The following is a 14,287-nucleotide window of genomic DNA, read 5'->3' as shown; positions in this document are numbered from 1 at the left end:
AAAACATGGTAACTTCAACCTTTTCTTAATGATTCTATGATTTCTATCATGGTATTTGTTTGCTTTCTCATCCTTAGTTATACGAACGGCCTAATGCTCCGAAGATAGTTTGTCAATTGGCCACCAAATGAGTCACCATCACACATATTACATAAGAAGCTTTATTAAGTAGGTAAATGAAAACAAGAAAGACGATGACATTATCAATCATCGATGCACAATCACAACTGTTTAGAATTCTTTTTTTTTTTGAGAAAACAACTGTTTAGAATTCAGTTCTAAACATAAATTTAAACAGAAGATCTTGAGAGAGCCAAAAAAAAAAAAAAAAATTTAGAAGAAAATTAAAATACATAAAAAAGATTCCAGAGAAATTCTCAATTGAGAAACTCTCCCAAAATCCCGTTTCTTTTTTGTAATTAATCCTCATAAAATGTAATCTTGCAAGTGACGTATTGCCAAGGAAATGAATGTGATGGTGTTTTTTACACACAATGTGTTTGAATTTTATACGAACAGCCAGGGTTTCCAAAAACCAAAATAAGTTTTTTTCCCTATAAAAGTAGGAAAAGGAAAATAAAATGCGGTGAGCGTGGATCGTGACGCTCTCCCAACTAAGCTATCCCCGCTTGGTGATGTTATGAGTAACAATTTAATTAATTTGAACACTATGAAATGCTGAAAGCCTGAAACCACCAAAGCTGTCCAAGGAAGTTAATTGATTAAATCATTCTATACGACAAGAAAAGTTTCGAACAAAATAAAATATACCTGAATAACTAATGTTCAGGGGTGGGCCTAGAGTCTGGCTTAGACCTTGGAACATAGTTGTTAGACTTTTTCTTAGGGAAAAAGGAAAAGGCCCAAATTATCGAATTCACGGGGAAAAATAAATCTAGGCTTGAAAATACCAAGTTTGGGCCTAGTCTGGGTAAGCCCATATTAGTGGACTAATTGCAGTTCTGGGAGAACTGAGGGATTTTGAGGTGTTATCCCTGTATAGTGCATACTTCATATATGGCATGAAGCAAATGCAATGCAAATCAAGTCACTCTAGGATTCAACTCAAATATGTGCATACCACAGAATTTGAATCTATAGGCTCTCTTCCATGGCTTGGCCAAATATTTACCGATTAAAATTTTTCATTATGTTTCCTATAAATCAAATTTGCTAACACCACGGCGTCAAAAAAGTAAAAATAAAGGCATAAATGCATTTTTCGTCCCTACATTTTGATTCTATTCCTATTTTGGTCCATACTTTTTTATTTTTCCGCTTTTAGTCCATAAATGAAAAAAGTGTTCCATTTTGGTTCTTATTGTTACTCATTTAACAGAAATATTTTACATGGCAAACAGAGTGTACTGTAGGCACAGTAAATACTAACGTGTCTATTAAAATAATATTTAAGAAAATTTATTTGGCTTTTTAAAAATGCCACGTTAGCAATTTAATTTTTAAAAAAGCCACATCAGATAAAACAATTAAAATAAAATTTTGATTTTCAATTTTTAAAAAAATAAAAAATAAATTAATTTTTTTTTTAATTCCTTTCATTATTTTTCGGAAGAACATGTTCATCTTCTTTGTGTTTGTTGGGTTAAAATAGCTTGATCCCGGTTAATTAATTCAATTACCTAAGTTGATTAATTATGTCAAATTACATGCAAATCGTGGAAGCACCAACAAATCACCAAATAAACTAAGTGTAGCGGAAAATAAATTGATACGGTGATTTGTTGACAAATGGGGAAAAACCTTGTAAGACAAAAACCCCACCAGGTGATTTTAAGGTCACCACTCCCAAGAATCCACTAATCAACAATCAAGCGGTTACAAGTATAAGGAATCTTACCAACTACCCTAACCTATCTCGAAATATCAACCTACAGTTGAACCTTTGCTCCAATACCCAATTGGACTTGATCTTGTAGTAGTCTTCTTTCCCTTTGATGCATAAACCACCAATTTGTGACTAACCCTTTGCATGGATCCCAGGTACGTGACTAACTCTGGCAACTTGAATAGATGTTGTTGGCTGCAAAGTTCTTCACTTCATCAACAATGAAGATCTGGAAACACTCGGTTACAAAACCCTATGACGTATAAATGCAGTAGCTTCACAAAGAGAAAATAAGTCTCTTGGTCTCTGTTTTTGTGTGTGACGGCTTTTAAAATAAGTCTTATATATGTCTAGGGTTGTGAGAAAAGAAACTCTAAATAAATATTCAAGCTTGAGTCGAATTTCAGATCTGAAAATTCTGAAATTGTAATTCTCGATAGATCGAGTTGCTATTGAGCTATTTATCGAGCTTCACATTAAATCTCGATAGTAGGCATCTGTCGACTTATCTGTCGAGATTTAATGAACAATTTTCTTTACTTGTCTCTTGGACTAATCTTCATGTTTTTAATACTTGACTTGAATAACATGTTTTTTGAAGTACTAAACCCATCTTAGATCTACCCAATTACAAGTAAAGTGCTGTTAATGGATTAGCTAATTACAAAAATATGACCCTAACAGTGTTCTTCCCTAGAACATGACTAATCATGTTCATGTTTTTCATATTCTTAGTAAATTAATCCTTATTTTCTTTTTTTTCCTTGTCTTTCCTTGTACTTTCTTTATAACCGAACACATCAAAACTCATTGATAGTTAAAAGAAAATAAGATTTTATTATTCATTTTCTTGGCAACCAAACAAATTTTTCAGTTTCACAAAAAAAAATCTAGATCTGACAACCAACCAACTTTTTGATGTCAATCCTAAGATCTAAACATTTTTCACAAACCCAACAAATCCCCTTATACACAAACCCAGCAAATTCTCTATTACAAACCCAAAAAATTTCCTTTCACAAACCCATAATATCCTTTTTCAAATTTATCAAAAATCCAAAACAAATACAACAAACTCAACCCAGATAGAGAGAGAGTGAGATGAGAAAGTGAGGAGGGAGAGGATTCTTATTCAATCCCAGATGGGTTTCAGATCTACCTGGAAACCCACACCACACACTACACACAGCCAAAAAATTGACCCACCACCTGTAAACACTATTAATCCCACATTAATTTATCGCTAGCCAAGGACCCACATCACACTGACGATTTGTAAGAATGAAAGAAAGAAACCATGGGGTTTTACCGACACAGAAAGAGAAAATAGCAGAAAAGAAAGAAGGAAAAGAAGAAGAAGAAGAAAAATACGAAGAGGCGGAGAAATAGTGATCTGGGAAGAGAAAGAAGAAGAAAGGAGAAGAAAGAAGAAAAAGAAAGAAGAAAGAAAGAAAGAAAGAAAGAAGAAAAAGAAACAAGTACAAACAAAGACACACACAAATCTAAATTCCACCATTTTTTGTTTTTTGTTTTTTTTTGTTTTTCATAATGTTTTTTCCTTTTTTATAATTTTTAAAATTGATAAATTTATTTTTTTAAGTTAGAGGTTGACATGGATGCTGATGTGACATTTTTTAATATTATTTTAATGGACACGTTAGCATTTACTATGCCAAGAGTATACTCTGTTTACCATGTAGGATATTTCTGTTAAGTGAGTAACGGTAATGACCAAAATGGAACACTTTTTTCGTTTAAGGACTAAAAGCAGTTAAATAAAAAAGTAGGGACCAAAATGGGAATAGGGTAAAAATGTAGGAACAAAAAATGCAATTCTGCCAAAAATAAAAAATGCTAACGTTCTAGGACATGCAACGCGCGTAGCTGCAGGTAACAAGAAAATATCTGTAGGCAATAGTTGAGGGAGATTAAAATTTTCTCGTGTAGGCAATAGTTAAGGGATGTTAAATTTTTCTCTTGCTAATAGTAGGCTTTATCAATGATTCAATTTTTTTTCTTTTGAAAATTTGAAGATTGCTAAAGGTATTTCACCAGTTAAGGCATTGAGCTGGATGAGCTTTGGCTTAGAGTCTTGGGACACATCTGCAGGTATTTGGCTATGCAGTGCACATTGACCCCCCAAGACAACCTGATGTATTGGAATTTGGCCATACTTGAAAGCGTATTGTTTATTATACATATCTTATTACGTACATTTTTGAAATGCACTGAAACTGTGACTTCAAATCATGATTTCTAACTTAGAAATCGTGACTTCACAATTTTAGTGCATTTTAAGGGTGTGTGTACTAGTATTTTCCTTAATTGAAATATGTCAGTCAAATTTTGGGTAGGGCAAGCATGACCTGATTCACATGGACATTCAATAATTTGTATGGCACTTAATTAATAGGTTGAAGTTAATTATTGTAATAAGTAATTCTATAATCTATATATATATATATATATATATATATAAAACCGAAGCCTCTGCTAGCACCACAATTTTCCACGTCAGCATAATATTTAAAAAATAAAAAATAAAAATAAAAACATTATAACACCTTAAAACCCTAGCAACCTTACCCTCAAAACCCTAGTAATCTTACCCCTCTCTCAAGTTAAGAAATATAAAACCATAGTTTTTGCAAACTCTCTCTCTCCAAACGTAAATATCAAATTCAACCCCTTTAATTTCTCTTTATATTTTTGAGGCTTCTATAGAGTTATAGTGAGTTATGCTGATTTTGTTTTGTGTGTGTGTGTATAGATGGTCATAATACTCCAGTATTCCAAGAGAAGTTTGTGTTTTCGTTAATTGAAGGCCTTAGAGAGATAAGTGTTGCAGTTTGGAACAGCAATACAAAAGACGATTTCATTGACAGCGGAAAGTAATTACTTTGTCTCATATCTTTGTTTTTTGAATTGATTTTGTGTGCTTTTTAGACCCTTTTGGATCAATTTTGTTAATTGGGTTTTTTTTTTTTTGATAGGGTTCAATTGGGGAAGGTTCTTTCAAAGGGTTACGACGATCGCACTTGGTGTCTGTATACTAATAGTGGGGGGTAAGTGCTATAAATTACTAACCCTTTTAAGTGTATAATCTGTTTCTAAAATTATCTATAATATTTTGTCCTCTGAAAATTTTATCTCTTTAATCTATATATATATATATATATATAAAACCGAAGCCTTTGACCTCTCTGCCACAATACATTGGCTCCACTATTCCTTGTTTATATTTTCACCAGGGGTAATCAATCTTTTTGTTATATTTCTCTATTGTGAAGTCATATATTCTTTTGTTTTGTTTCAATAATTTCTAGGCTCTAAATCATCTAATTTATTAGTATTATTATTTTTGGACTTTTGGAAATTTTGACAATTGATTTTTGATTTCTTACTTCTTCTTTTTTGCAAGATCTAAAATTGTATAACAGATTTCAACAACTATATCCACAAATTATTCTTTTGAAGGTAATTCATCTTTCTCTATATTTCTTTGTTGTGTAATCACATAGACATATATGTGTTTTGTTTTGTTTCAAAAAATTTTAGGCTCAAAATATTCAGATTCTTTAATTTTTTTTTGGCTTTTTCAACATTTTAACATTTGAATTTTTGGGTTCATTTTTTGCTATAACTGAATTTGTCAACTATATATCCATGGATTAGTCTTTTGACGATAGCCATATCTTTCTCTTATATTTCTTTGTTGTGTGATCAAATATTTTCATTATGCTTTAATAATTTCAGCTTTGAATCTTATACATGATACATTTTACATTTATGCAAAATTTTCCCGTGCATTGCACGGGTTAGCGACTAGTGATAACCATGATTTTTACGTAACAATCAGGCTGATATGATTGACAGGCAGGACCAAGTCGTCCATTATCCGCAATTGGACAATTGGAGCAATGATGGAACACGTAGCCCTTTAGATCTAAATGATTTTTTATCATTGTATAGGATATAATGGTGTCTCTTCCAAAGGAGAATATAATTTCCACTGAATTTCCAATTGTAGCAAGCCTTTTCCAAATACCACTTAGAACTATTTAAAGTGAGTATAGATGATGCAAATTCCCAGCTGATTCCAACCTATTGTTGCTAACAGCAGGTTGGAGAGGTATACCTAATACAAATGAAAATTTTACGTATACTTTTATTACTTTCCCCCCTCAAGAAAAAAACAAAATGACTTCACCATTTGGGAATTGGGATAGACAAGATATTGCGTATTCTTATGTAACTTTCCTCCTTGATATAACTTTATCAGCTAACATTAACATGTAGATAAAACATTACCATTAATCCTAATATTATCACGTATAACAACCATACAGGCAAGAAATTAAGAGGGATGCTTCTCAAATTTACCTTTGAAAGTCAAAAGCAAAGCTTTGCATCCTGTGATTTCGAGGAGCATGCTTTGCTTCAAGTTAATTATATATGCTGCCTATAATGGTCCCTAGGTAGCTAGAGAATGTTGTCATGTCAATGTTCTTTTCTAAACACTAATGTTAGCGATACAATAATTTTTACAATCTTTATTACAATGGTTGAAGTAAACAATTGTAATTGGAGTAACATTATTTTTATATGAACTTATTATTTATATAATTTTTATTAACACCTATCACAACATGCCAACTCACTCATTGTGAAAATTTTTATATCCTCCACACTCCACTTCAGAATCTCGATCCAATTGGTGCTTCCATGATGCAAGAAGCCTCCACACTCAACTTATTGATATATAAATAGACACCAAAAGCCCTTCACGGAACTAAAGTAATTTGCAATAAGCAACAACAAGAGCTAGTAGCCATGAAGCATTTATTTCTCACAAGCTTTCTTATTCTCCTCTCTTTTCACCATTTGGTTTTCCCCATCTTTTGCAACTCTAGCCAAACTGACAACCTTTTCAAGTTGCTTAAATCTCGAAAATCCCAAAATCCTCCAAATACTGAACTATGGGTTGGATTAGACAACGATGATGGCAATTTTTCTCCAGTGTATATTGGACCCCAAGATGGGTTAAAGAAAGCTGACAAGATCAATGCCTTGCCAGGACAACCAAAAGGAGTGGATTTCGATCAGTATGCTGGCTATATTACTATAGACCCGAAACCCGGGAGAGCACTGTTCTATTACTTTGTGGAGTCACCTCAAAATTCTGCAACCAAGCCTCTAGTCTTGTGGTTAAATGGAGGTAAACACAGTACCAAATATTTCAATTTCATCTGTATGAACTAGTATAGGCACAAAGAATGTAGAAAATACCCACTTATATACTTCCTAGGTAGTAATAACAACGACTCCAAATGATAATATTACATAATATATAATACGGATTTTTATATTAATTACATGAACATCCATGCACACACAATAGAAAAAGAATCTTAGGTAATCCAATTATACATGTCCACACAATCAAACACAATTTATTTATTACGTAGGAATTCTTTGCTTAGTGTCCCGCATTTTAACTATATATTAAGTTCTACTTGCTCAACTTTCTTTCATTCTGAATATAGAACATAAAAAGGTGGCATCCTATATATAGAAATAACATATCTTAAAATAAAGAAATTATAAATTAATCGATCGAGTCAAAACGGAAACATAACCTAATATTTCTTATATTGTAATCGCATTACTACCACATTACCCTTGTATTGTCTTGTACTAAATACGAGCCAAACTCAAGTTTGTCATCATACTAAATTGGATACTTTTTTTTTTGAAGGCTACTAAATTAGATACTTTGATTACATGTTTAAGTTTGCTTTATTTTCTTGTCATACAATTTCAAGTTTATTCACAAGTTATTCATCAACTTGGTCTTTCCTCATATAATAAACACCACCAATAAAAAAATTTACTATTAAAAATTATATATATGAGATTGACCGTTAATATTATTCATTAATTCCAAATAATTGTTTTTTTTTAGAATCCAAATAATTATTTGATATCTTATAAACTTATTTAAAAACTTACACAATCCAATATCAAGTCTTTATAAATTATACATATAAAAATATATAATAAGAATAAAAAAACATATATACACATAAACATAAGATAAATTATATATGCCCAAATTGAATTTATACTCACAAGTTTATACACAAAACCTATTATATTTTTTTAGCTTAACTTATTCAATCTTTGAGCATAAACCAGAATATGAATTTCTCATTTGTCAAATAACTGAACATAAATATTACAACCTACAAATATTGACTTATTTTAGATTCTGGAATTAAGCTAAACACTTCAATCAGCAGCAAAATACAGTTGGAGATCACAATAAAATGAAGGAAACTTTGAGATAAAAAACCCTCCGGAAAACTTAATAAAATAAATAAAAAAAATAAAGAAGAAGAAGAAGAAGAAAGAAAGAAAGGCTTGCTTATTCTGTAGTCTCATCTGTGTAGAAGGCAGGGCCTGAGGATTATTGATACTACTATTCTCACGTAGCATAGCATCAGCCAGAAATGTAAAGTAGAATAGACTTAGATCCGAATAACATGTGGCCACCATTAAATGTAAAGTAGGATAGACTTAGATTTGCAATGATGGCTCTAGGAATTTTTCTCAGGGTGTTTCTTAAGAAACATAAATTATACAATCTAATAAAAAGAAAAATTCATATATTGACAATAACAACAATTAAAAAATATACAAATACATAAAGTTTACAATTGCCTTCTACAAGTTTACATATTTTGAAATCGGTGTATGATAGTCTCATTATCAATGCTACAAGTTACATCTCTTTCAATGTACACAACCAAACAATCATTCATTCACTGAATGTAAAACAAATTATGGAAAAATTTCATTTTATTGGTAAAAAAAAAAAAAAAAAACTGAGGGTGTTTCTAAATTTTTTTTAGTGTAGACAAATAAAATTTTTTAAATTATAATATATATAAAAAAATTTCAGATCAGGTGGTCCCTTAAGGTGGCACCGCCCCTCTAGATCCCAATAACATGTGGCCACCATAGTCGGACTGGGCCACTTCAATTCCCAACATCATCTGTTTTGTCACCCACCTTATTGTCCAGACTCCACACGAAACCCAAATCATCAACCTAATGAGTGGTGTTTATTAGGTTTAGGGGACACGCGAAAATGAGTGTTATTATTCTTGAGCTAAATTATGGGTTAGCGGTTAGCCGTCATCATGTTGCCAATAAGTCAATACTTGAGCCCACCCAGCAAGTTCTACATTGAAAATAACCTTATTTATTTATTTATTTTATAGAAAGCGTTTCTTCATAACATTTTCACATCATTTTTATAACAAATCCTAAATAGGAAGTTGTTATGAGTTTTTAATTTGAATCCTCATGTTTTTCATTTTTTTTTTCGAATCACCACGGAAATTATTTTTTTGCCTACTAGTAACAGCTCACAACAACTTACCACTTAAGATTTATTGTGAAAATATTGTGTATGATAGGAAATTATCTTTTAAGATGAATTTTGCATTAGCAATGCCAAGTTCCGTGTTTTGTCTTCTAAACTCTGGAACTCATGTTTATGAATTTGTACCTAATGGATAAGTTCATTTCGTAGCTGAACCGAAAGAATGACAATATGTCCTCCAACCTTTTAGGTTCTGATAAGAACTAAATACTGTTAAAATTGGTTGGACACGTGAATGGTCTTCTGAATCTCTCCAATCCTGTTTGGAGATATCTTTATCCTTATCCTTAAAAAAAAAAATCCATGAGCTAACTCTCCTGTTTCAAAATTTAAGAAGACACTTTACAGTCAAGTGGTGAAGAGACCTAGAAGTTGAAATATATGATGACAAATTGATTTGAAGGGAAAGAAAACTCTCATATTCTTGTATTATTTTTAGTACAATGGTTAATAAACCATTAAAAAAAAAATTGACATAATTTTTATAGGAAATATAAAAAGTTATAAAAAATTAATTTTTTTCCTATAAAAAATTTCTTAAACCAATGCATTTGTTAACTTTTATAAAAAAAAAAAATAATAATAATAATAATACCACCATCTTCTTCTGTATTATAAACAATCACCTTCCAAATTTCTGGTTTCTACAAAATCATTTAGGAGCAGTTTGGATTTTGATGTTTCTATCACTCATCACCCAATTTTCATTATTCATCATTCAAAAATGGTGAGACCCACAGAGATGCAGCTTGTTTGGATTTGTTTTCAAGTTTTGTTTCCATCACTCAATTCTCACATTTTTGAATAATGAGATACAAAAACTGAAAACAAGTTTTATGTATTTTTGTGTTATGGAAACTGAGTTATGGTAGTATTTTTGTAATTCTGTTGAACTTAGTGGGTCCTACCCACATGTTAAGTCCCATCCGCGGTAGAGCAATAATGCCCAACCAACGGCTACAGCACTATTCATTCTCAGCCTCCGTTGTTGTTATTTCCGAAAGATGATATTGCTCTCTAAAAGCCATTCTCTGCCTCTGTTCTCAGCACTATTCATTCTCAGCCTCCAGATTCTGCTGCAACAAGTCGTGAGTGTATTTTTTTATTCTTCCTTTCTTCACATCTATTGCTTCTTCAGCTGAGACACCATCTTCCTTTAAATTCATGAAGTCCTCGGTCACCATAACGTCCTTCCAAAGATTCACAAAACCCCAAATGCAGACTCAGGAAAAAAAAAACTCTCACCTACACTGTGGCCACTCTCAAAGAAGAAGACACTGACAGGGAAAAAGAGTCAATTTTTTTATTTATTAAAAAAAAAATGAATAAAGAAGAAGACATATTTGTGGAATAATGGTAGCATGGTCAGAGGGTGGGTTCCACGTTTTTGAGTTCTTAAAGTTGAAAACAGAACTGAGTTTTAGGTGCCAAACCAGGTTTTGGAAATATTTGTGGAATACTGAGTTATAGGAAATGAGTTTCGATGATATTTGAGTGATGAGTAAGCATTTTTTTCACCCGAACGGCCCCTTAGATTTGCTTTTTCTCTCACATCTTATCTTTGCTTTCTTACACCATTACTTACTAATTTACTCGCATAGGGCCACAAAATTTGAATGTATTGCTGATTTACTTTGAGTTATAAACTTTCTGTATCATAACAAATTAAAATATCTCTTGTCAGTTGTCACAACATATTGGACTTTTCCTACCAGTAGTTGTGAGACCAACACAAAGCGTTATACTTATCGCCTAACTATTTCTCTAACAAAAAAATAGGAAAAGTTAACGGATGTCACTTGTGAAAAAATTATAGTACCACCAAAAAATATATAACTTTTGCCATAACTCTCTATTCGGCTGATTGTAATTGATGAAAAAAAAAAATAGGTTAATGTGAAAGTTACAAGAAACCGGTCATAATATTTTAAGCAGGAAAGTTATGGTAAAAGTTGTGACTTTGTTTGTGAGGTGCACAGAATAACTCACTAATAAAACCATACTGCGATTTACAGGCCCAGGATGCTCTTCTCTTGGATATGGAGCCATGGAGGAACTGGGACCTTTCAGAGTCAACAGTGATGGAAAAACATTATTCCGAAATGATTACGCATGGAACTCCGGTAAGCAGATTCATGTAATTTCACCTTCAAATGATAGGGTAAGCCGTACAGCTTTAAGTACTAGAAATCTTATCTGAATTTATTTCTCTTTAGTAAAAACTAATACCCTTTGAAAAAAATATTGGCAGTGGCAAATGTTATCTTTTTGGAGTCCCCAGCGGGAGTTGGGTTTTCATATTCAAACACGTCCTCAGATTACATCAAAAGCGGTGACACAAAAACAGCGGAGGACTCTTACACTTTTCTTGTGAACTGGCTTGAGAGATTCCCCCAATATAAAAACAGAGATTTCTTTATAGCTGGAGAAAGCTATGCAGGTCATTATGTACCTCAACTTGCTCACACAATTCTCTCAAAGAACAAGAACAAAAACCAAACAGTAATCAACCTCAAAGGCATTGCAGTGAGTACATTGTGAATTCTATGCGCTTGTTATCTCAATGCTTATACTAAAAAGACTGATAAAGGCTTCTCTGTAAATGTCAATGGATGCAGATTGGGAATGCTTGGATAGATGATAATACTGGTCAAGTGGGCATGTATGATTATTTTTGGACACATGCTTTAAACTCCGACGAAACTAATGCAGGAATTCATAAGTACTGCAACTTGGTTACGGATAATTTCCCAAGCCAGTGTGATGATTACCAAACACGAGGAGATTTAGAAACCGGAAATATTGATATTTATAACATATATGCTCCAATTTGCAAAAATGCAAAACCCAAGTCAGGCCAAAGCGGTTCTGTAAGTCTTTATGCATCAATCAAAATAGTTTTTTATTTTTTATTTAGTTTTATATGAATAATTTCAAATCTAATTAGAATAATAAAGAAGTAGCCATGAAGATTATTATAAAACAGGGCGCGTACAATTGGGTTGACTTTATGCTTTTGTAAACTAAGCATGAATTTGGCTTCAATAATCTGTGATTTTATATTCAGTTGACCAACACATTTAAAGAACTTAAACTGAACTTGTAATTAGAACTAAGCTAGAACTGATTTTAATCTTACACTATATAGGTCCACAATTTTGATCCCTGCTCCGACTATTATGTCGGTACTTATCTAAATCTTGCCGAGGTGCAAACAGCTCTTCATGCAAAAGCTACAAAATGGGAAGCTTGCAGGTATGAGTGAGTTACCTGTGATACCTGTGGACTTGGACCACATTGGCAGTGATGATCTTGTCACAAAGCATGAAAAGATAAAAGTCCCACAAATGCAAAGTTAAGATCTTTCTTGGACTAAAAGTGCCACCCAATACAAATTACTAATTTTGCTTCTACACTGCCTGCAGTGGTTATGCATGGACAGACAGCCCAACGACAATTCTGCCCACTATAAATCATCTCATTTCAAGTGGAATTAGTGTATGGATATACAGGTAATCCCTCATCTTACATGAGCTTTTTTTGTTTTTGGCAAGTGATCATTCAAGATTTCCTATTCATGAGAAAATCCTGTTAAAATTTCTCTCTTCATAACTGAACCGAAGCTGTAAGTCTATTACAGTAAATAGATATAAGAGTGCTGATTATTACACACCGGCGTGTACTAAATGTGTGCATCACAATTGAAATGGTGTCTTCAAAACAAGGCTGTGTGCGGATGTGTGCAACTCTGTGCGACAAACATTAATTTAGATATAATAGAAGCTACCAATTGCTAGCACCTTAAACTTTCTGTCAATGAAACCTGCAGTGGCGACATAGATGGCCGAGTTCCAGTAACCACCTCTAGGTACGCCATAAACGCACTAAAACTACCAGTCACTACTAATTGGCGCCCATGGTATTCTGACAATGAGGTAAATATATTAGATAATTGATCTCATAGTTTAGCCAAAATTAAATAAGGTTAAGAATTTCCAACATGATGATGCTGGCTGCAGGTTGGAGGATATGTGGTTGGGTACAAAGGATTGACATTCGCCACAGTAAGGGGAGCTGGGCATGAAGTTCCAAGCTACCAACCGGAACGAGCACTGACCATGATCTCATCTTTCCTTACAGGGAAACTTCCCCCAATGGAATAAATTGCCCTTTCACACTGTAATTTCTATAAATTTATATTGTCCAGGTACTTGTAAACTAAGCTCAAATAGTTTCTGTACGGTCATGGATTGACTTCTACTAGAGAAAAGGAATTCAAAAAAGGAAAAAAACTATTTATTTAGTATTGAATTCCATGCTGTGTTACGTCTTTCTTTTTCTTTTCTTCTTTTGTTGAAGTAATCAACAGCAATACCACATCAACAAGTACAGATAACAGAACTTCTCTTACACAAGTTAAATCCAATAAATTCCCTAGATTCAGGTACAATTTAAGCAAAATCAAGACAACTAGATCCAACAATTTGACTCAGAATCTCCCATTTGTAAAATAATGAGAACCTCCCCCATAGAACTCTTAACTTTAGAGTTCTGGGGGTCTTAACCCCAAGGAGATACTACTAGCACACGTGCACACAAAAATACAACTACCAAACATTAAGCAATCGAGTTCTGACAGTCAAACTCTACACTGAAGATTTATGCACTACCTCCTTGATAGTCCAGAAAGTAAACTAAGCACTTTCCTCCTCTGCTTTAACCTCTCTTCCATCAAACCTCAGCTCACATATTTTAGTATGTTGAGCAACTCAAGACAAGCCTTAAATTGCAACACCAAAACACATTTACCCTCACTCTACGAGGGACCAAACTACCAAGATATATCACCAAATTATTAGTAACCCCAATAACACATATCTACGTCTTCATTACCACAAGACCGCTGTATTCGTATTCGTATCCTATTCAAAACCAGGTTTTACATTACTTTCTTATTATAGTTATCATCTATGAAGCACGGATGTGTTTCT

At 32.9% G+C, this 14,287-nt stretch overlaps 1 protein-coding gene across 1 annotated transcript; it reads left to right on the top strand.

Moving 5' to 3' along the window:
- Positions 1 to 6,634: 6,634 nt before the first annotated feature.
- On the top strand, positions 6,635 to 13,610 carry LOC126711848 (serine carboxypeptidase 1-like). Its single transcript, XM_050411287.1, has 8 exons — positions 6,635 to 7,064; positions 11,312 to 11,419; positions 11,548 to 11,822; positions 11,915 to 12,166; positions 12,445 to 12,557; positions 12,722 to 12,808; positions 13,126 to 13,231; positions 13,316 to 13,610. The coding sequence occupies exons 1-8, from the start codon at positions 6,680 to 6,682 to the stop codon at positions 13,457 to 13,459; spliced, it is 1,470 nt and encodes a 489-aa protein (XP_050267244.1). The 5' UTR covers positions 6,635 to 6,679; the 3' UTR covers positions 13,460 to 13,610.
- Positions 13,611 to 14,287: the final 677 nt, after the last annotated feature.

Source organism: Quercus robur, chromosome 2, assembly GCF_932294415.1.
Source record: "Quercus robur chromosome 2, dhQueRobu3.1, whole genome shotgun sequence".
Classification (NCBI taxonomy): domain Eukaryota; kingdom Viridiplantae; phylum Streptophyta; class Magnoliopsida; order Fagales; family Fagaceae; genus Quercus; species Quercus robur.
This window is presented reverse-complemented; position numbering and strand designations above follow the sequence as displayed.